The 24,048-nt window shown below is 41.3% G+C and overlaps 3 protein-coding genes across 3 annotated transcripts in view; all 3 read left to right on the top strand.

Annotated features, from left to right (window-relative positions):
* Positions 1-23,733, top strand: part of LOC115070745 (protocadherin alpha-9-like) — a 195,779-nt gene extending 172,046 nt beyond the window's left edge. Inside the window, 1 exon segment of the mRNA XM_029564677.1 lies at positions 23,675-23,733. The gene's annotated coding sequence lies outside the window, so the exon portion shown is untranslated.
* LOC103736101 overlaps positions 1-24,048 on the top strand; it is a 287,348-nt gene that overhangs the window by 225,070 nt on the left and 38,230 nt on the right. The window contains 1 exon segment of the mRNA XM_029564673.1: positions 23,675-23,733. Coding sequence (XP_029420533.1) covers positions 23,675-23,733 — 59 coding nt within the window.
* Pcdhac2 (protocadherin alpha subfamily C, 2) lies at positions 11,225-14,239 on the top strand. The gene has a single exon (XM_029564674.1). It carries the CDS (start codon positions 11,669-11,671, stop codon positions 14,237-14,239), a length of 2,571 nt encoding a protein of 856 aa, XP_029420534.1. The 5' UTR covers positions 11,225-11,668.

Genomic DNA, 24,048 nt, shown 5'->3' on the forward strand with positions numbered 1-24,048 from the left:
GCTGTCCTGGAACTCACTATGTAGACCAGGCTGGCCTTGAACTCACAGAGATCTGTCTGTCTCTGCCTCCCAAGTGCTGGGATTAGAGGCATGCATCACCATGCCCGGCTGAATTCTTTCATCATGTTTACAATTGTTCTTTTGAATTCCATGTCCTGTGTTATCTCTAGAAGTTGTCATTGTACTCCTCTAGAGGACTATTGGTACTTGGTGGAGATATATTATTTTGGTTTTTTGTATTATTGTTTTCTCTTTGTGACTTTGACATGAATTTCCTTCATAGTTTCTGATTCTTGTGTGAGACTTAAGCCTTCCTTTGTTAAGTTTAGATCTGCTTCTTTTTATAAACTTTATGTGCTTTTGTGGTTTACTTGTTGGGCATGAAAAGATGGTTGGTCTAGGCTTCAGATTCTCTCTTTTTATTTTATATTGGAGTGGTCTAGTTGCTTTTGTCTTCAGGAGTTCCCACAGAGGCCCAAGTGACAGGGGGCTCAGATGATATCAGGCTTTCTCCTAAAGTATGGGTCCCTCCAGGAAAGATGCTGCCCTTAAGTATTTGGGGGCTAGGCTGGCCTGGGAGAAGGGCCCAGGATAGGTGCTGGTTTCAGGAAGCTGGTGGTTGTGCCACCTAGGCAAGTAAAGGGAGGTGAGAGCAGGACCAGGACTAGAGGGTTCCTGGGGGTTGCAGGGAGGAAATGGGTTGGTCCAGATGCAAAGGATCAAGAAGCAGTGGCAGTTCTGGGTCGAGAGGTTAGCCCCAGTGTCTGGGGTGCCAAGACAAGAAATGGGCCTGTACCAAGCCTAGGAGGAGAGACTCGGCAGTAGAGCTGGGAGGGTGGAAGAGGCTGGGGGAGTCAAGGCCCACTGGGTGAACTGGACTTACCAGGGAAGGTGCTGCGACCAGGACACAGAGGCTGTGCAGCCCAGGGAAGTAAAGTCTGAATAGACACTTTAAAGAATAATGTAGGGTTTTTTTTTTCTTTTTTCTAAGCAGCAGAAGCAGTGGAGATCATTCAGGCATATCACTTTAACAATATTTATTATTTGTGTGTGTGTGTGAGAGAGAGATAGATAGATAGAGAGAGAGAGAGAGAGAGAGAGAGAGATTTGAGTGCTTCAGCATGCTTGTATGCTGCAAGAAAAACTATGTATTTAGACTGAGTTCAGGTTATATCTTAGAAAACAATTCAAATGCAAAATACTGAGCTGCATCTATTTATCTATCTGTACCTACCTATGATCTATCAATCTCTTTATCATCTATCTACCTATACAAATCAATGAATGCTTTGGCTAAACCCCACTTGGGAACAAAAATGTTCTTTAGTGCCAAATTCCCTTTTTATTTTATTCTATGGCTAAATCCCAAGAATTGCAGAGTAGAAATAGGGCCAAACAAGGCTTTCTATTAAAATAAGAGGTCCAAAGTGATGAATGAAAACTTGGAACATATTTTAATGGCAAACCCAGAAGCCAGAGGTTGGCTTAAACACAAACCTCTGAATTTGAGGCACGTACTGAATCTTGAATAGAATATTGGTACTAATTTTAATGAATTAAAAAGTGTAGCTTATCCTTGACAGTTGTGATTCTTGTCCAGAAGAGCTCAGCTTGCTTCTGAATTGGCCTGTATAGGTGCTGCCTACTTGTTTTGAGTCATTGATAAAGTCCTGACTAGGATAAGACAGGTTAGCTCCCCTGCAGCTCCTGATTAGAATTCTTCCATGTTGAAATATTCCATTAACACATACACTTTGGCACTGATATCCAAAAAATTATAAGATCACCTAATTACATTGCATTGAGGTCTTTGTGGATAAGTTGGGAGCCTGTTTAATTCTCCATGAATTTTAGACAAACTGTCTGTATACTTTCTTCATCAATTATTCTACCAAGTAAAACCCAAAATGCCAATTTGTTTTCTTTCCTTCTTTGTTTCTTTAACACATACACTTTGGCACTGATATCCAAAAAATTATAAGATCACCTAATTACATTGCATTGAGGTCTTTGTGGATAAGTTGGGAGCCTGTTTAATTCTCCATGAATTTTAGACAAACTGTCTGTATACTTTCTTCATCAATTATTCTACCAAGTAAAACCCAAAATGCCAATTTGTTTTCTTTCCTTCTTTGTTTCTTGTTTCTAGGATAAGCGCACACATGTTGTGCAATACCCGAGGAGGACAGAACAGGCAGTTGGATCCCCTGGAACTGGAGTTACAGACAGTTGTTAGCTGCCATGTGGGTGCTGGGATTTGAACCCAGGTCTTCTGCAAGAACAGTCAGTGTTCTTAACCACTGAGCCAGCTCTCCACCCCCCCTTCTTTCTTTTTTATTTCACTGTTTTGAGACAGAGTCTTACTATGTAGCTTTGGCTGGCCTGGGACTCACTATGTAGACCAGGCTGACCTCAAACTCAAAGATATCCATTTGTCTCTGTCTCCAAAATGTTGGGATTAAAAGCATGTGCCACCATGCCTGGCTCCCAAAATGCCTGTATGGGAAAAAAAAAATGTTGTGTGATTAGTTTGAAGTTACCAAATTTTGGTTAAGCCAAAGAAGGTCCTAGCAAGGATAGCTTTATTCCTAAGTGCTCATAAATAATCACCTTAGTAATGTTGGAGTTTTTTAGAGGCATTTATATCAAACTCAGTAAGTGTTTTTAAAAATTAGCAAGTTTTTGTGGTCCGTTTGTAAGTTGTTTAAAAAACTAGAGAACTTTGGAGATCATTCAGGCACATCACAAATATTTATTTATTGATTTATTATTATTATTATTATGAGAGAGAGAGAGAGAGACTTGAGTGCCTCAGCATGCTTGTAGAGATAAGACAACTTTTGGGTATCAGTTCTCTCCTTCCACCATGTTGATGCAGCACTTTCTTGGTTTTGCTGCTCTGAGCACTCCACATGAGCTGGTCCATGAGCTGGGGTTGGAGTCTCCTTTCTCTGCCTTTCATATCATGGTTGGAGAATCACATTATAATTACTTTTATATTACTTTATGCTCACTGACCACAGGTTCAAGTTCCATTTAGCCACTGTATTTTATGCAATGAAAAAAATAAAGAATTTAGGTAAGATATTTTCTCAATAAATCTCAACTTCAATCTATGATTTTTGTTAAGGCATCTCAATTGAGAATACTGATGGGTAAAAATTTAATTTTATTTATTGATATTGTTCAGTCTGACCAAGCCTTTAGTCTGTCTCTCCCTTTTTATTGTTACTCATTTGAAGATAGCTTGAGTCTCTTTTGTTTTGTTTGTTTGTTTTTGTTTTTTTCTTGTTTGTTTGGTTTTTTTTTTCTTTTTGGTCTTTTTGAGACAGGGTCTCCCTGTAGTGGGGCTGGCTTGGAATTCACTATGTAGACCAGGCTGGCCTTGAACTCATAGAGATTCACCTGCCTCTGCCTCCCAAGTGCTGGGATCAAAGGCATGCGCCACCACACCCAGCATTCTTTAGTTTATTCTAAACAATTACCGCTGGGCATGGTGGCACACCCTTTGATCCCAGCACTCGGGAGGCAGAGGCAGGCTGATCTCTGTGAATTCAAGGCCAGCCTGGTCTACGTAGTGAGTTCCAGGACAGCTGGGGCTACAGGGGGACCCTGTCTCAAAAAGAACAAAAAACAAAACAAAACAAACAATTACCTCAGCTAAGTACCAACAAGCATATTAATTTCTCAGGACTAAGATTTTAAAGGATACCTCCCTAAAATCCAATTGTTAAAGTCAAACATTTTATTAATATATTCTTTCTGGGGGAAGAGATACAAAAAAAATTCGTTGTTATATGGAAAAAATGTCACCCCTTTCAATCCATTGGAGAGTACACCTATAAACAATGTCATAGCATATTGGAAAGTATTTTCCTTATAGAGATGGAGATCAGGAATCTTGACCCTTTTTAATGAGATATATGTCTTTTCTTTTTAAATTGAACTTTTGAAAATTTCATATAACATATTTGAACATATTTATATACCCTTCCCTATCTGTACCCTCTTACTATTGCCCTGCCCAACTTGATGTGCACTATTCTGTTGCCTGCCTATCTATCTACCCGTCTGCCTGTCTGTTTGCTTGTCTAGCCCAATTTGTGTCCCTAAATACCCTTCAGTGTGGGTCTATCCACTGGAGCCTGGTTAACCTATCCAGGGTCACACCCTCAAAGAAAACTGACTCTTTCCCAGCAGCTGTTAGTTGCCAATAATTCTGCAGGTAGGGCTGGGGCTTCTTACCCACCTCCCTACTTCTATGCTGGGATTTTGTCTGGATAGAGCTTACATAGGCCTTGTGCATGCTGTTACCATTGTTGTAAGTTCATATGTATAACTGACAAGTTGTCTGGAAAACTCCATTTCCTTTTTGTCATCCACCACCTCTAGCTCTTAGAATCTGTTTTCTCTTCTGCAATGATTCCTGAGCCTAAGGAGGCAGAGGTTTTATACAGGTATCCTATTCAAGGATAAGCACGATGTAGCCTTTTATTCTCTGCACAGTGGCCAGTTGTGGGTCTCTGTGTTAACCATCATCTGCTGCATGAGGAAGCTTCTCTGGTGAAAGCTGAGATATGCATTAATCCATGGGTATAAAAATAAGTCATTAGGAGTTGGTTTAATAGTATGTTCATTTAGAAGAAAAATAGTATTAGACTTTTCTCTATGGCTGGTGAACTGTCTAGCCATAGGCTCCTAGGCCTGATATCAAAGTCAGGTATGGGCTCCATCTTGTGATGCAGACCTTAAATCCAATCAGAAAGTGGTTGGTTCATCCCATAACATTTGTGCTAGTGGGCATATCTTGCCAACAGCTGGGCAAAGCTGATGATTACTTTTCTCTTCCCAGTAGCATGCATAACACCTTCCAGCACCATGAAAACTAGCCAGTAGATATGAAGCTTTGAAGTCAGTACCAGCTTGATTTTTCCATTTGTTCTACAAAAGATACACATTTTTTGAAACAGCCTCACTTTATAGCTCAGTCTGGCCTTGAATTCATGAGTCTCCTTTCTCTGCCTCCTGAGTTCTAGGAAAGTGCACTACTATGTCTCCTATAAGATATAATTTAAAAACTACTTTGGGTAAAACTACATGTTAGGGATGTCTGTTTGCCCTTCTTTTTTACATTTTTATTATTTTAAAAACATTTTATTGTGATTTTCATGCAATATAGTTTGATGGTATTTTGATCCCCTCTCCCATCCACACCTCTCACTGCCCCTGGCCCAATTCAATATACTCCACTATACATACAATATGGCCTATAGAGTCTGATTTGTGTCCCCACATGTCCCTTAGTGTGGGTCTATCTACTGGAGCCTAGACAATGTACCAAGACCCATGCCTGTAAGAGATTGTCTCTCCCACTCCCAGCAGCCATTAGTTGCCAAAAGATACTTAGGGTGTGTTGGGATTTCTTACCCACTTCCCCATGTCTGTGCTGAGATTGTTTAGTTTGAGCTTGCATGGGATTTGTGCATGCTGTCACCATTTCTGTGAGCTCATATGTGTAATTGACTAGCTGTCTGTAAAATTCTGTTTCTTGTGGTCACCCACCATCCCAGGCTCTTAGCATCTTTCTGCCCCCTCTTTAACAATGATCCCTGAGCCTTGGGAGGCAGAAGTTTGAAATAGGTGTCCATTCAGGCATGCACACTCTGTGACCTCTTGTTCTCTGCACATTGACCAGTTATGGGTTTCTGTGTTAATCATCATCTGCTGCTTTAGGAAACCTCACTGGTGAGAACTGAAAGATGAATTCATCTTATGTGTAGAGGTTGCATTGAAAATGTATCACTTAGGGCTAAGTATCTCATGGACAATACATTATTCTCTGTATTTGACCAGTTGTGGAACTCTGTGTTAGTTTCTACCTGTTGTGTCCTTTTTACTATGTAACACATGCTCAATTTGTGAAGCAACATAAATATACAAATTATAAATAAAAATCAGAGGCCAGAAATGGTGGCACATGCCCGTAATTCCAGCCCTTGTAAGTTGAATGCAACAAGATCAGGAATTCAAGGCCAGCCTTAGCTATAGCCAACTTGAGGCCTACCTGGGTTACAAGGGACCCTATCTGAAAACAAAACAAAATTTAAAGAAAACTAGGTGTTTGTCTATGTGACAAATAGTCTTATAATGCCCAGCTCAAAACCTGATAAAACTAGTTAACTAGTAAGCATGCCTTTTTGTCCTAGGGCCAAAAACACAGGTTGTTTGGTTACTGAAAGTAATAATAAGAGAGTTGGGAACATTTATGTGAATTAGAAGAATTTTGTGAGTGTAAGCATTTTTCTCACAGTCCTAATTTTGCTGTGATTGGTTTTTGCTGCTGTGCTCAATGATCTCATGGGAGATGTATTTTACAAATATAAGTAAGAAATATAGTTGAGGGATACTATTTCAAAGTTATTGTCTAGCACAGGGATAAACCAACATAATTACTAGTTTTTTGGATCCTCCCTCCTCATCTCACTTTTTATTAATTACAAGCAAGAAGTGTCTTTATTTTATGACTGATAATTTTAATATGTAGCCAGGCATGATGGCTTAAGTCCTTCTGGGTAACAAAGAGAGTTTAAGGCAAGACTGGGCTACATGTAATCCTGACCCAACAAAACAAAAACAAAAAGTAAAGTACTTGCAAAAGAGAAAACATTAATTAATAAAATTACCTAAAAGTTTTTTTTTATATAGCTCCACTAGGTGTGGTAGCACCCACCTATAATCCCAGCATTTGGGAGGTAGAGGTAGGCAGCTACATAGCATGTTGGAAGCTAGCCTGGACTACATGAGATTCTGTGAAAAAAACACCCACTTCCAAATACTATTATAATTCTAATTTTGCTATAAAAGGAAAGAGGGATAATGTATAACTTTTGAGTAGAACCTTTCTTAGGTACAGCAACTTTGTTAGTGGGATTGAATTCTCTCAGTTTGAAATAAGGTATTTCATTTCTTTGAAAGTTTTAAAGGACGAAACACACAGTCAAACCACTGCATGCTCTTGATCCCGACCCTTTATAAAGTGTGTTTGGCATAAACAACAAAGTAGGAATACCTGAGCTGTAGCAGCTGTTGTTTTTGAATTTGCTAAAAATAAAACCTGAAGCAATGTACATTTATTGAGGTCCATATAGTTTCTTAAGCTATGATGGGGATATATTTATGGCTCTGCTTTTAGGTTGCTTACAATGAAGAAGATAATAGCAAAATATTTAGATGAGTTAAATGAAGAACACAACTTAGGGGTGTAACTCAATTGGTAGAGTGCTACTTAGCATGCGTGAAGCCCTGGGTTCAATGCTTAGTACCACAAAAAGCTGAATGTGGTACTGCACATTTTTTAATCCCAGCACTGGGAAAGTAAAGGCAGGATGATTAGAAACTCAAGGGCATCCTCTACTACATAGTGAGTTTGAAGTCAGACTGGGATTTGTGAAGCCCTATCTCAAACAACAACAAATCAAGTAAAATAATGATAAAATGTTCATAGTCTATAGTCTGTGAAAGAGAAAACAAAAAATCCTTATGTTCAGATTGGACATGTTCATAGATTAGGTGGATTTTGAGCTGGACTTTGAAATACATAACAAGATTTAGAAAAGGAGAGTGAAGACAGACTATTTCTGTTTAGAATTGCACAAGCTAACTTTTAATTTTTTCTTGTTCAAATAATGCTAATTGAGCACCACCATGCCAGACTCTATGCGGGGTGCTGGAGATGACAGCATGTCTAGGAACTTCTACATACTCGATTTTTGAGACATCTCTATGTATGCTAAAAGACGAATCTCTTATGGGGAAACAACTCTCTTGAAAGAATTCTTATAACAAAAGTACTTTTTCCTGGGGCAGAGAGATGGCTCAGAAGAGCACTGGCTGTTCTTCCAGAGGATGGGAGTTCTGTTCCCAGAACCCACATGGGGAGGCTCATAACCATTTGTAACTCCAACGCTAGTTCTAGGGGATCTTTTGGCCTCCACATGCACCCTTGTACAGGCAGCAGACACACAGACACACATGTACACATAAGATAAAAAAGAAGCACTTTTTCCATGATTATAGAAAGGGGGGCTGCTCCCTTTTATTTTCAAAATACAGGATAAGTTCTGGAAATAACTGGTAATAAAAACTTGGAAAACTTAACTTAGAATACATTCACCTTTCCCCACCATCATTTATTTCTTAACTGTCATATTACAAGGTGCTTGTCTATGCTTATTAAGGGGCCATGCCATATATAAACTATTAGCTAAGGTGTTAACTGATGTAAATAAATTGTTGTATTTAATAAACATCACTACCACCACCAGTAATATTGTACTTCCCAGACACTGTGCAAACTACTTTATCTGTATTAGCTCATGTATTCATAATAACAGTCTTATGGAATTTATTTTTCTCTATTTAAAATAAGAAAACTGAAGGGAAGGATAAGTTCATGTCCAAATCCACACGAATAGTCTTGGCAGAGATGTGACCAACTCCAAAAATTACAAATTCTGTGTTCCCAAGTCGCTGTTCCATTCTACTTTTTAAATGCAATTCTATAATGTGCAAAGTAAGGAATACATGATGGTATGACTGAGGCACTGGCATTAATATCTGTAGAAGGGGCACTTACCAACAGTCTGTGCAATCACAGTCCAAAAATTTAGTAAGGTTGGCAGGAATCTCAGTGTCATTAGTGGGGAAAGAAAATCACTGTAGTGCCAAGCAGAGAATGCCACCTCTTAGTACATTCTCTTAGTACATGTCTCCAAAAAGAAGGCTAATTGTGATGGCTCTTTGCCCTCTCGGTCAATGAGTGAGCAAATACTAGCTGGAACTTGGGATTCGGAAACACAAAAATGGACATCTCAGCAGGTGCTCTTGCTGAAAGATGATGATATGGCTGAGAGACAAATTCCATTTTGTTTTGTTTTGTTTTGTTTCTTCTGAGGCATGGTACTTGGGGATTCTGTGAAAAATATCACCAAGATAGCATGGACAAGTCCCATACTAGGTCAAACGAGACAAAATCCCAGCACAGACATGAGGAAGTGGCTAAGAAACCTCAACCCCAGCTAAAGAAACTGTGGCAACCAATGGCTGCTGGGAGGGGCAGAGAGAGTCTCTTTCAAGGATGGGCCTCTTGATGGGTTAATCAAGCTCCAGTGGATGAACCCACACTGAAGAACATTTTGAAGACACAAATTACACTCTATGGGCCTTACTTTATAAATAAAGCAGAGTACATTAAATTGGGCAGGGGGAAATAAGGGGAGATGTGGATAGGGGAGGGGATCTAAATACCAGCAAATTATCTTGGATGAAAACAGCAAAAATTCAATTTAAAAAAGACCATCTCCAGGCCTCTGTCACTTTCATTTCTCCCTGTGATCTTTTGGGGGGCACAGGGCCATACACAATCAACATCCAGTGCCCTTAAGTTTCTGAGCTGTGGGCAGTGGTGGCAGCAACTGTGAGGGCTAGAGGAGATGAGGAGAGGGGAAAGGTCACATTTCCTGACAACTTATAACTTGATTCCACTTACAAGTCATTTGTTTTCTGAAATAACTAATGGGTGAGGACATAGGCCAGGTCTACAATTTGTGCACTTGAGAGATTAAGGCTCCCTGAGATCAAATTACTACAGCAAACAGACAGAGCTACTGGGAGATATTTGGGAAGGATGCAGACAGAAGAGGAGAAGCCAGCGACCTTAGAAAGGAGACAGGAATAGATTTTGATGGAAATTGCTTCCAAACCCTGCCCCCTGACAGAACAAGAGGGCAAATAAGAAGCAGCAGCAATAGGTGGAAAACTGCAAGTTTTTCTAGAATAAAATCAGGTAGGTTGTGGAATGCTGTTAGTCAGTGCTCTTAGTAGGTGGAAGGCATGGGTATGCTGGCCCTGGTCTTTGAAATCTGGGTGTTAGGATCATAACTTCTGTTCCTTCAACTTGTCCTCTCAAAAGAGGGAAGCATGCCAAATGTCAGATATCATTTTGGCTTAGTTCCAATCCATAGCTAGAAAGCTACCCTGGGGGCTCTCTATGAGTGCAAGGATACTGGGAAATGAGGGAGAAAAAGGATATTTTGTGAGTTGTTTTTGCACACGGGGTAATAGATTAAAGCCTTGGTGGGAGAGATGAGAGGGCTGGGAAGAGTGACTGTTCAGAAATGAGCAGAGGCCATGACACAGCACAGAAAGGTGCCCTCTGCTTTGTGCCTCATTGTTCACTGAAGAGAATTTGCCTGTGTGGCCTCTGTAGCAACTTCAGGAGAGTCTGAGGGGCACAGAGCTGCAGGGGCTGCAAGGCCCTCATATTTACAGAAGATGAACTGCAACTGCTGAAATTGTCGCTATTGTAAGATAAATCCCAGCCTCCTACATTTTGCTTAATAATAACAACAGTCTTTTTCTTTCTTCTGTAATTACGCATTAATGGCGTTCAAATTCCAGTGTGGCTGGGAAGATCAAGAGTAACTCTACTGATTTAATGGCTTTGTAGGCTCTTGAAGACATTGTCATCCATTAAAGGAAAAAAATTAAAATCACTCTTGAAAGAAAATGTCTTGGGTGATAATTGAAAAATATTTGATGTAAGATTAGGAAAAACAGGAGGGAAGTATCTCTGAACAATTTTACCAGAATTTTTCCCACTGTGATCAAAACAGGTCAAATAAGGGCTTTTTTTTTTTTTTTTTTTTTTTTTTTTTTTTTTTGCTGATCAGCATCACAAAGCCAGTTGTTTAAAGAGAAAATTTTAAACACTGAAATATTGGTTATTTGCCAAAGCACATGCTGAAAGTTAAGGGCACGTGGCTGGGAGAACTGAGTGCTTGCATTATTAGGCTTACTCCCCTGAAGAGGAGGGCACTTGTCACCCCCTTGCCCTTTGACCCTGGGGTTGAAAGCTTTCTGTAGTACTAAGCAATGTTCCTGGGAAGACGTGGGGTCAGGTAAACAAACGGCCCCTATCTCAATAGCCCAAAGTGCCTCCCCAGCGTTTGTTTACAGATGCCGCCCAGGTCCCCTGCAGTTTATTTTCCTGGATGGCGCTTTGAAATCCTTTCCTGGGGAGCCGATATTCCGAGTTTTAGTGACTTAACTGCTTTTCTCAGGCTAATCGCCTTACAAGATGCGTTAAACAGGCTGGAGACCGAGGAGACTAGGATGAACAGGACGATGGGGGCAGGGAGAAAGGGAGTGGCCGCGTTCCCGCGGTCTGCTGGGATTCGGCAGGTCCACTGTGAAGGAGATGGGGCTGGAGAAGCCGGAGCGGCTGGGCGGTCCGCGGTCGCTGTCCGCCACTTCGGTGCGGAATCCGAGCTGGACTCGCGGAGCACTCCTCCCTCTCCCCCTCCCTTCTGCTGCCTTTTCCCTCCCCTTGGAGCGGCGGCGGCGGCGGCGGCGGCGGCGGCAGACGCAGAAAACCGAGACCCTCTGAGGCCTGGAGGCGAGTGGAGGAGCTGGGATATGGGGAGTCTGCGGGGGCGCCAGGGCCTGGAGCCCTTGAGAGCGCCTAGGAGGGGAGCGGCCCCAGGCGTTTGCTAGCGCGTAAGCCGTAGTGGAGAGCGAGAGCCGAGGCGGAGGCGGGGCCGGCGTGGAACAGGCTCGCCAAGCCGCTGCCTCCAGCCCTGCCCGGCTGTCTCTGCCAGGGCCGGTGGCTATGGAGCAGGCGGGTACCAGACCTGGGGCGACAGAGTATCCACGACTCCGGCGGCCCCTGCCCTGGCTGCTGCTGCTTTCTTTCCTGGTGCTGCTGGTGCTGCTGCCAGGCCCAGCGGCCTCCCAGGTAAGGTACTCAGTGCCTGAGGAGCAGACCCCCGGCGCGCTCGTTGGCAACGTGGCGAGAGCGTTGGGGCTGGAGCTGCGGCGCTTGGGGCCCGGCTGCCTGCGCATCAACCATCTGGGTGCGCCCAGCCCGCGCTACCTGGAGCTGGACTTGACCAGTGGTGCGCTCTTCGTCAATGAACGTATTGATCGCGAGGCACTGTGTGAGCAGCGGCCTCGCTGCCTGCTCAGCTTGGAAGTGCTGGCGCACAACCCGGTGGCCGTGAGCGCCGTTGAGGTGGAGGTACTGGACATTAACGATAATTCTCCACGCTTCCCGCGGCCGGACTACCAGCTTCAGGTAAGCGAATCCGTTGCACCTGGAGCGCGGTTTCACATAGAGAGCGCACAGGACCCAGACGTGGGCACCAACTCAGTGCAGACCTACGAGCTCAGCCCCAGCGAGCACTTTGAGTTGGACCTTAAACCCCTTCAGGAGAATAGCAAGGTGCTGGAGCTGGTGCTGCGAAAGGGCCTAGACCGTGAGCAGGCAGCCTTGCACCACTTGGTTCTCACCGCGGTGGACGGGGGCATCCCAGCCCGCTCAGGCACAGCGCAGATCTCTGTTCGAGTCCTCGACACTAATGACAATTCTCCTGCCTTTGACCAATCCACTTACCGCGTCCAACTGCGGGAGGATGCTCCCCCAGGCACATTAGTAGTGAAGTTGAATGCCTCGGACCCGGATGAGGGTTCCAATGGTGAGCTCAGGTACTCGCTGAGCAGCTACACGTCAGACCGGGAGAGGCAACTCTTCAGCATCGACGCCACTACAGGGGAAGTGAGAGTAAGTGGAGCGCTGGATTACGAGGAGGCCTCCTCCTACCAGATCTATGTGCAGGCAACTGACCGGGGTCCAGTACCTATGGCCGGTCACTGCAAGGTGTTGGTGGATATTATGGATGTGAATGACAATGCGCCGGAGGTGGTGCTCACGGATTTATATAGCCCAGTGCCTGAAGATGCTGCACCCAACACCGTTGTGGCCCTTCTCAGTGTGAATGACCAAGATTCAGGTTCCAACCGGAAAGTGAGCCTGGGTCTGGAGGCTACACTACCTTTCAGGCTGAATGGCTTTGGAAGCTCCTACACAGTAGTGGTGAGTGGCCCACTGGATAGGGAGCGTGTGGCTGCCTACAACATCACAGTGATAGCCACTGATGGGGGAATACCGCCACTCACATCCCAGAGGACCCTGAAAATTGAGATTTCTGACATCAATGATAATCCGCCAAGCTTTCTGAAGGACTCCTATTCCATCTACATCCAGGAGAACAATTTGCCAGGGGTGTTGCTCTGCACCGTGCAAGCCACAGACCCAGATGAAAAGGAGAACGCAGAGGTGACCTACTCACTCCTAGATAGGGAGATTCAAGGGCTGCCGGTCACCTCCTATGTCTCCATCAACAGTGCCAGTGGCAGCCTTTATGCTGTCAACTCCTTTGACTATGAGAAATTTCGAGAGTTTTTTGTGACTGTGGAGGCCCAGGACAAGGGGAGTCCACCGCTGAGCAGCACTGTGACCGCCAATGTGTATGTGGTGGACATGAATGATCATGCCCCTCATATTCTGTACCCTACCTCAACCAATTCATCAGCAGCCATTGAGATGGTGCCTCGAGCTGCCCCTGCTGGCTACCTGGTCACCAAAGTTATAGCCATGGATTCAGACTCTGGGCAAAACGCCTGGCTCTTTTACCATCTAGCCCAAACTTCTGACTTGGACCTCTTTAAAGTAGAATTGCACACGGGAGAAATTAGGACTACCAGGAAGATAGGAGACGAGAGTGGTACCACTTTCAACCTAACTGTGGTTGTCCGTGACAATGGAGAGCCATCGCTATCAGCCACTGTGGCCATTACAGTTGCTGTGGTGGACAGGGTTTCGAAAATGCTCCCTGACACTCAGAGACATATAAAGAGCCCTCGGACATACTCTGAAATTACACTTTATCTGATAATAGCATTAAGCACAGTGTCTTTTATATTTCTTTTGACAATCATTGTTTTGAGCATCATCAAGTGCTGCCGCTACACTGCTTATGGCACTGCATGCTGTGGAGGCTTCTGTGGAGTGAGGGAGCGGTGCCCTGCAGAACTGTACAAACAGGCCAATAACAATATTGAGGCCAGGATACCACATGGCCTCAAAGTACAGCCTCACTTCATTGAGGTTCGAGGGAATGGCTCCCTTACCAAGACCTACTGCTACAAAGCCTGCCTGACAGCTGGCTCAGGGAGTGATACTTTCATGTTTTACAACACAGGGGCCCAAACAGGACCGGGACCTGGGGCAGCCCAAGCAGCTGTGACTGACAGCAGGCACCTCACAGGCCAAAGTGGGCAGAGTGCTGGGAACCTGATTATCCTAAAAAATGAAGCTGTTTCTCAAAATGAGGTGAGGTAGTGTTCAAGGTGTTTTCTAGAAAGCCATGCATTTTTTTTCACATGTCCTTCCCCTCAATACCATGTGGTTGGCGTTGCTGATGTGTTAACACCAACAAGGTCTATCTGGTAAACTGGATATTAATAACATCTCTGATATTATTGTGATCTGCTATTTACTCTCTAGAAAATAGGCACTAGAAACCTATTTTACTTGCCATTTTCTTTTGATATGTGTGAAGAATTAGCCATAAAATTGTTTGAGAAGTGAGGATTTGCCATATGTATTTTAGGTTCGAGCACAGCTCTGTAGAAATAGAACAGGCCTGGGGATACCAGTTATGTACTAAGAAGTGATATTATGAGATTCAAGGAGAAAAGGCCTCTGCTCTGTCATCTACAGGGAAATTGCTTTTGGCTTTCTTTTTCTTCATAAATCAGCTCTGAGACCCCCTGGGCTGTCCTAGTTACTCTCCACATACAGTTACTGTCTATATCTTGGACTGTCCACAGTGCAAATTATCCAGTTAATATCTCGAATAATTGTGCTAGACTAATGGGATAATTGGAAATTCATGTTGAGGGTGAGAAACAGCCTGCATCTCACTCTGAAGCTGGAGTTTGCTGTGGTTGCTCTTCTAGAGGGCTATCAGAGGAAACGCATGGTAGTAAGACAGAATAAAAGTCCATATTTGTCTAGTTGGGTGAGAGAGATAGAAAGAGTAGGGAAGGGATATGTGAGGATGGTGAAAGCCAGGACAAGCTAATTGGGGAATAAGAGGAAAAGAACTCAGGCCTACCCACCTTTCTTGGCATAGTCTGAATTAATTTTAAGATGATGTCCTCTGCATTTACTTTAAATGTAGTCCATAATCTTCCAATTCCTTGTTGACAATTTCTGTGCTTGATGAAATGTAATGTAGGCTTTTCAAGACTCTCATGTCTTTAAGTTAAATGACAATACTTCCAAAACATATGTTCATTTACTGCATCTGAAATTTGGTATGCAGTAGGCACAGAAGGCTTGGGAAGTGGATGATTGACTTTACATGAAGACAGATGTTAGTAGATGTACTAGTTTTGAGTTTTAAGTAGTCATAAGGCCAGATTGCACATTACTATGAAGAATGTATAGAAATTAGTGAAAACTACATTAATGTGTGGGTATGCTTGGATAGTACACCTTTGCTTGGATTTTGAAGCCAAAATTCTGTCCTGTAAAGAGAGTGATAATTTTTCTTTCTAAATAACTACTTTGGAGTTAGGCTTTTTAGAGTTAGCACAAAATGAATTAATATTTATTTCTCCTATATTTTTGTGATTTTTTTGCATTAGCATATTGCTGTGATTAATTAATGTCTGTATTGTCACATTCTAAGTTCGTGACAGTCTTGAGAGTAGTGCATAAGCACAGAATTTCCATTCTTGGTTGTGAGTAGATTATGTTTGGTTTTTTTTTTTATTTTCCCATGGGTATTATTCACTTATCAGAAGAGCCTGAAGGTAGTGAATACTGAGTAGCCATGGGAGGCAGATTGCAGATTAAGATTCAGGAGGAAAAAAAGTCAGAGGGATGTGAGAGAGCAAAGAATTTCCAAAATTCTTAGATCATGGCTTTTGGAAGTTTGTAAAATGGTTTGTCTTTAAATAAGGATGCTATAGACATTTACTTAACAAGTTCCGGTTAAGCCCTTTGGGACTAGGGCAGGTTGCAGGTGGTGAAAAGGCATGGAGAGCAAGCCAAGTGAGGCTCAGCTTTGCTGCCAGATGTGCACTGGAAGCCCAGAAAGAGAACATGCTTATCCTCTCTCTTCTGACTCAAAGCTCGGGGAGACTTGATATGTAACCTATTGCTGTCTTACACTGACCTGTATGCTCATAGTTGCTGTGGTACACAAACCTTTAATCTAGGGAGAAAATTGTGTCAGAACGTGATTGCTCTTGTGAGATTTTGCTAGGAAAGTGCATGAATTTAATAAAGGCAAATAATATCTGCTAGACAGCTCTCAAAATTCAGTGAAGGGTCCCAAGATCTATAACTCCTGACATTATTGCAGTTATGGAGAAAAAGTGAGTCGTATTGTTATAGCATGGCAAAGTGGCAACAAAAATCACTCCACTTTGAAATTCATCATTGCTAGGTCAAACTGACTTTCCCAAGTTGGGCTTTCTCTTTCCTTACCTAGTTACTACAGATGGTAGGAGGATGCTGGGACGCAGTTAATACCATGCGCCAACATTAAAATTAGATGGAGATTGGAAAGGAAGAGTAAAGGAATTTTCACTCAGTGATTACTCTTCTATACAAAAAGTGCTGTCCTTTGCAACGTGTGTATGAGTGATTTCATTTCTTATACGTCTTAAACAAACATTTACCAACTGTAATCAGAGAGGTTACATAACATAAACAGTCACACTGCTAGTGGTGTTTTAAGTCATGTCTGACTAAAGTCTATTTTTTTAATAATAGGAGTAGACAGAAATCCCAATTTGACATGGGATAGTCAGACAAAATAGACTACCAACTAATGTTTATTTATATCTTGCTTTACTATGTGCAAAGCTTACTAAGATCTTTCATCTCTGTTCTTTCACTGGGCCTTCTTTTGTTGATTATTATACCTCAGAATTTAGTGCCAGACCCTAATCTTTTGGTAGATTTTACTGGTTTTGTTATTGTTGTTTACTTCCTGTGCTATGAAGGTTTTTTGGCAACAGGGCTTTGCTGAAGACGTGATAGTGAAAGTAGGTGACATCTCTTTAGAGTCTCCATGACCACAGACTGATCCTAGGATTGATTGCTGATGAGTCATTTGTTCAGCTGCACCTCACAAAGGAATAGCAGAGAGATTTAGGCTTGCATTCACTTTTATATATATTGAAATAATGTGTAGCTACAAAGTCTTCGTTATTTCTGCCACTGTATGTGTGTATTCATTTTAGATCCAGAGCAGGGATCTGAAACAGTTAAGTGTCTTTTTAGTGGTACCAAACTTACTTCCTCTAAGGCCTGATTTTGCTATCTAGTGGCTCTGTCCTGGAACAAAGCTTGCACTCAATGTACAGTAACATGGTGGTATATTTTTTAAAAATATTGTACAATGGTCAGAATAGACAAAGACTTATTTTTGAGGCAGGATCTCATATGGCCCAGACTGGCCTCAAACTCATTATGTAGTTGAGGATGACCTTGAATTCCTTATCCTCTTGCCTCTGCTTCCTGAGTGCTGAGATTATAGGCATATGTTATCACACTAAATAAGACCAAGAAACTTTGTTTCTGAACTTCCCTTCTAGTATTTCATCTTTGATGGCTAAATTTTAGTCAGCAGGAATGTTTAGTTTTGCCATTTTCTTTTCTTTTCTTTTTTGGTCTTTTCGAGACAGGGTTTCCCTGTAGCCCCAGCTGTCCTGAACTCACTATGTAGACCAGGCTGGTAAAAAATTTATTGAATTTTTTATTTCATACAGAACATCTTAATCAACTTTATACCCCCTGCCCCATTGGTACCCTCCCATAGCATACCCCCTTGCCCCCACCACCACTGGAATTTTGTGATTTGTGTTAAGGCCTATCATGTCCAGTTTGTGTCCCCAGACATCCCTCAGTGCAAGTTCATCCACTGAGGTCTAGTCAGCCTATCTAGAGTCCCTGCCTTTAAGAGGATCAACTCTTCCTCACCCAGCAATAATTAGCTGCCAATAATTCTTCGACTAAGATTGGGTCCTGCTGTTCATTTCCACGGTTCTGTGCTGGGTTTTTTGTTTGTTTGGTTTGGGGTTTTGGGTTTTTTTGTTGTTGCTGTTGTTATTTGGTTTTTTTCTTTTTCTTTCTTTCTTTCTTTTTTTTAGCTTTTTGAGACAGGGTCTCCTTGTAGCCCCAGCTGGCCTGGAACTCATTATGTAGACCAGGCTGGCCTTGATCTCCTAGAGATCTGTCTGCCTCTGCCTCCTGAGTGCTGGGATTAAAGGCGTGCACCACCACGCCCTACCTGTGCTGGGTTTTAGTCTGCTTGAGTTTTCATGAGTCTTATGCATGCTGACACTATTGTGGTTTTGCCATTTTCATATGGATTATAGGGTTGTCTTTCTGAGAAACAGTTTATTGTGTTTGGTCTGATACTACAATGTTTTTTTTGAATGACTTCCTCGATTCTTTTCTGCTGACAGCTGAGCCAAAGGAATGATTGCTGTGTTCTCCTCTGTCTCCTTATCTTATGCATATCCTGACTGATGAAGAAATCTGTTTATTGTGACTTGATTGTCATTGACCTACCCTTTCCTCTGACCCAAGAGTGAGCTATCACATGGGCATCTGGTCTTACTCAGAACACTCTGCAGGGACACAGCTTGGCACATTAAACACTGTTGGCATGCTTTCTGCTTGACAGAATAGCAGAGTCAGTTCTGGATACTTGCCTTGGTTGGATACCAGTTTTTGCTCTCAATGAGAGGTCAGAATGATGCCAGTTTTCAAATATTTGAGAAAAATTTGCTGTGACCAACCCTAAGAGTTTAGCAGAATTTGATAGAATTTTAGTTTTTTCCTAATTTTTAAAAATTATCATACAAAACAATAGGTTTCATTATGGCATTTTCATAAATTGCTTTTGTAGGCTCCCCTCTTCACTGGTTCCCTTCCTCCCTCCAGGAAGCCCTCATTCTACCTCCATGTCACACGAATTCTATTATTACAGCTGTTTTTTTTAAATTTTATGTATATGAATGTTCTGTCTACATGTATATAAGTGTACCACATGTGTGCAGTGCCAAAGGAGGCCAGAAGAAGGCATTGATCCCCTGGAACTGGAGCTGTAGACTATTGTTAGCTGCCATGTGGGGAACTGAACCCCAGTCCTCTGCAAGGGTAGTCAGTGCTTTTAATCACTGGGCCACGCAGGTATTTTTAAATGTGACTTCTATAGAACCTCACTTGGATCAGTATTTCCATGCGTATTATGGACATAAACTTACATGATTAATATAGTATTTTGAAAAGTATAATCTATTGTCATGACTTCAAAAATTACTGGTCAAGAGAACTCTTTAGCAATGTTTTAAATCTGGTAACTTAAAAATTATGCAAGTTTTTTCCATTCATAAATTTGAATTTGACACATACAAAGAAATATCTGGCATTGCAAAGGTGAAGAGAAATGTTAGTTTCTATGTGGCCTTGTTGGGTCAGAGCTCTGGGCTCCAGGAAGGTGCAGCCCTGAGTAAGAGAGTAGCTGCTGTGCTAGCAAGCTGTGCATCCAGAATAAGCTGACCTAGTGCTTTCTGTTGAACTGGAACTATTATATATATATTTTAAAGTCAGGTTTATTTTACTTTCTTTCTCTGTAGATTAGAGTTGTGAATGATTGTTCTCAGAGGAAAATATTTCACCCGGAATCCTCATCTATCCTTTTTTTTAAAAAAAAAAATTGATATACTGAAAGACCAGTATGTACTACAGTCAATGATTATTTTCAGTGTTATATTTCTGTTTTGCCTTAATGCATTCCTTTTCTATTCTTTGTAGCACGTTATCATGAACTGGTGGTGTCTCACAGTTCACACGCTGAGTGTTTGAGTTTTATACTCATGTTTTCACAGGGCTAAAATCAGCATGGTTTGGGGGCTGGGTACTCATTTGGAGATTCTGGGGAAGAATCTACTTTGAAGTTCATTCAAATTGTTGACAGAGTTCATTTCCTTGGGGATGGAAGCCTGTGTTTGCATGGCTGGGGCTGAGCAGGGTGTCACTCTCAGCTCAGTTCTCAGTTCTTCTTAGGTCTTGCCCTAGTGCTCGCTCCATCTTTAGGACTGGCTGTAGAAAATCTCCTGTCATGTAGACTCGCTCTCATGCTTCACATCTCTCTGACTGGTGTCTCTGACTTCTAGCCTTGGATTTAAAAGGCTCCTGTGATTAGATTAGTCCTACTTAAATAATCTCCCTTTCTTATAGGCAACTGAGCCATGCAAACATAATTATAGGAATAAATCCACCACATTTCCAGCCTTGAGAATGTGCAGAGCATATACACTGTATGTGGGGATTTGGGGGCTGTCTTCGCATTCTGCCTGCCACCGTTCATACCAGTGTTCATAAGATAGCACTATGAAACACTGGCTGCAGATACCTTCTGAATAGAGTCTTATTAGGAGGGAAAAGAAAATATTCCATTTAGTTTTAGGTTTCAGAGAGCAGTTTATTGACAAATTCAACAGAGATTTTCCTGGTAACAAGACAGCATATTAGTTCACTCAGTGTTCATGTGAGTTTATGAATAACATAGGATATTTTAAATCTGTTTTGCTTTAAATCTTAGAAGAAGTGATTCATCCTTCTGTAGCTCAGATATCCTATGGCATATATCACAAATAAGGCCACAACAGGATAAATTAAACTTTTGCTATAATTTTAGCAGGAACTCAAGTTGACTCTTGTTCTTTAATAATATTATATCATTCATGTGGATTATCTAATTGAGTTTTTTCTACATCTGGAGTTCAGTAACTATTATTGTACCAAAACACCAAGCTTTAAAACAACAAGAAATATTGGATTACTTCACCAGCAGAAATTCAGCATAGGCAAGGAGTAATGGTGCATGTCTGTAATCTCAGAAGTTGGCAGATAGAGGCAGGAGAATCAAGAGTTCAAGGCTAGCCTTGGCATAGTGAGTTTGAGCCAACCTGGGCTGCTTGATACCCTGTCTTAAACAAGCATACAACCCCCTAATATTTATATATAAAGAATAAATTTAGTATATTCTGATATGTAACATTCAAATATTTTAGAGCAAAATAATCATAGATATTCCAAGGCCTTAATAAACGTCTTATATCAGATGTATCAGTGGTCAGCATTTCAACTTGAACTCTTTCCAAATTTGACCAAGTTTTGGATATATTTTTATTGCTTTCAATTTTGCACTGTTTGAAAATAAATCAATATCTAGGATCTTGGAAGTAATGATATATCTAACTATCAGCTGAATTCACCAATCAGACAAATTTTAATGCCTTTATAGAGCTCTCATTTTTATAATTTAAATGGAATGACATTGACCTTGTGTGATAATTCATTTATTTAAAAACATTCTAGGGGATGGAGAGATACCTCAGAGATTAAGAGCACTTGCTGTTCTTCTAAAGGACTGGAGTTCGTTTCCCAGCACCCACATGGTTGCTAACAATCATATGTAACTCCAGTTCCAGGGGATTCTGCGTCCTCTTCTGGCCTCCTTGGGCATGGCATGCATGTGGTACACTTACATGCAGGCAAAACATTCATACATATAAATGTAAATATTTTAAAAACATTCTAAAAACCTATCAAATATCAGAACCCTTCTAGGTTCCAAGGATATAGTTCTACATTCATGAATGGTTGAGGGTATTTGTCTGTCTTAGAAGCAAAATAGATAAAACGAGGTTCATATAATTTATGGTCTGATAAAGAATTAGGATAAAAGTGCTTATTCCATTGTCTAGTATTGAATGGCTAATTAAAACGAACTCATTACTCCCCTCTTTTCCCTTCCCCTGTCCAATCTTATTGCCATAAGAATTCTCATAACTATGATTCTGGAAAATGAATCTGAGAAGTATGTTGTTGCTGATGGACTGTTATTGAAAATAGCAGCATGACAAATTAAATGTGTTTGTTGAGGATGTGAAATCGTGCAATAAAGTGAGTTTCCTGTTTGATCCTGATAGAATTATGCCTTTCAGCAAATTGGAGTTAGTGATTTCATTTCAGAGATCAAGTTGCAGTAATTTTCATCACGAGTGTTGCCCAGTCATAGGAAAATAGGCAGTAGTTACTCAGCAGATGCCAGAATCTTTCTTGAGGAAGAGTCTTTCAGTGAACAAGTTAATACTGATACTGCTGAGGGAAAGAGACAAATTAGGAAATGTATTTTAGTTGTATTTTCGGTTCATAAAGTTATTTACAAATGCTTTCTCTTTGTTGCCTCTGATATTACTTGTAGAGAATGGGAACCTGTTTCATTTGGTCTGTGGATAGTTTATGCTGCTTTATATGGAATGAGCATAACATTTGTAAACTTGGAAACCAAGGATGAAGCAGATGACATGTTCATATCTTGCCAGCAGAAAAGAAGAGGGCTAGAGAGAACAGTTGGAATGGGGTAAACTTTGAGACAATGTATTTAGAGTTACAACTTTTTCTGGGCCTTGGTTTTGGGTATCTGACCATTTTTTAGTCATCCCTAAATCTGCCAGAAAGTTGGGATGCTGATCCCATCACTTCTCTATTATTAAAAAGTATGTTTATGAAAATAATTTATCCTGCTTCTAGAACTACATGAATAATGGTAATAAGAATTGTTTGTACTTTGAAATAATTATTGGTATTGTGCAGCTTCATATTTACTAAATACAATAATTATAGCCCAAAGGAAAATTTTGTCATTCCACTCAACTATACCTTAGTATTTATTAACAAGACCATTTTAATTTCTGCTTGTGTAAGTATGTCTAGAAAAATGTCTATCACAAATTTTTCATAATATAATTTGTATTAATTGTAATCATGCCTGATTTTGCCTCCAGTGATTTGAATACCTTCTAACCAGAACATAACCCCCATCCACAAACACACATACAAGTTTTTATGTGCCCATATTTTCCTCTTTATCCTTTTTACTTTAGACTGACAGTTTATAGACAGAGGGCAAAAAAACCCTCTTTCCAGTACACAGGTGGTACAGAATGAATCAGGGTCCTCTTGGATTTCAGCTACTCCCTGCTAAGCAATCACACAGTCTAGTGAAGAGTAGTTGAATGAGGAGGTAAAGCCCTGAGAGAGGATCATGGAACAAGTACAGTTTTATGAGAAGGATTAGGCAGCAAAATAAGGTCAAACTCTGAAGAGGTTTGTTTTTCTCTCTCTATTGTCCCTCTTCAGTCAGTATAAGAGGCTGTTATCAGTTGCTGGTGTTATGACTAGGCACATCCATCCTGGGTCAAACATGCTGCAGTCTGCAAAGCCAGCAGCAGATTGCAGTCCTCTGCAGTCCAGCCAGCCTGGCAGAACCTGTGTAATCACATATTTTGTTATAGCTAGATTACAGAATTGAGGGTGTACCTTTAATGGGACGTTTGAGGGAAGAAGCAATGAATGATTTTCCTGTCACAAATTGTCCTAGTGTTTGAAGAACCCAAGACTTGTATTAAGCAAAACAAAGACAAACCTGACCCTTATAACACTCCTAAGTATGAGGATCCTTAGCATGCAGTCTGTGTGAGGTAATTTAATTTTCTCTTAAAGTGGTCTCTCTCTCTCTCTCTCTCTCTCTCTCTCTCTCTCAAATATGAAATGTCCCATTTGGTATTTCTTATTAAATGCCTGAAAATATTTAAGGAACAACTAATTAATTAACAGTAGCCTTGGAGAACATTGTTTTGCCATTTTAACAGAAAACTCCTTCTGTGATTTTTGCAGCCACGACAGCCCAACCCTGACTGGCGTTACTCTGCCTCGCTAAGAGCAGGCATGCACAGGTATGTGTTTCTTGCTTTCCTTTTTTCCTGAGTAAACTTAAGTGTGTTCTGTTCAGATAAAGTGTATCTTCATAGACCAGAAACAGCTGTTCAAACTGAGAAGCTTTAAATACTGCCAGGAAGGTAATTACTTTTGTCTCCGTGACTATTCCTTGAAACATTGGAAGTAAGCAGTGCCAAATGCTTATTGAGTGCTGGGCAATGAAAATGTGTAATCACAGAGACTGGTTTCTGTACTTTCAGCAAAATTTCTACAATAATGTGTCAGTTTAAAAACTTTTGTGCCAATTTAAATTTCCTGTAATAATTCTAACT

This window comes from Nannospalax galili, unplaced genomic scaffold (genome assembly GCF_000622305.1).
Source record: "Nannospalax galili isolate Female #2095 unplaced genomic scaffold, S.galili_v1.0 scaffold1077, whole genome shotgun sequence".
In the NCBI taxonomy this organism is placed as follows: domain Eukaryota; kingdom Metazoa; phylum Chordata; class Mammalia; order Rodentia; family Spalacidae; genus Nannospalax; species Nannospalax galili.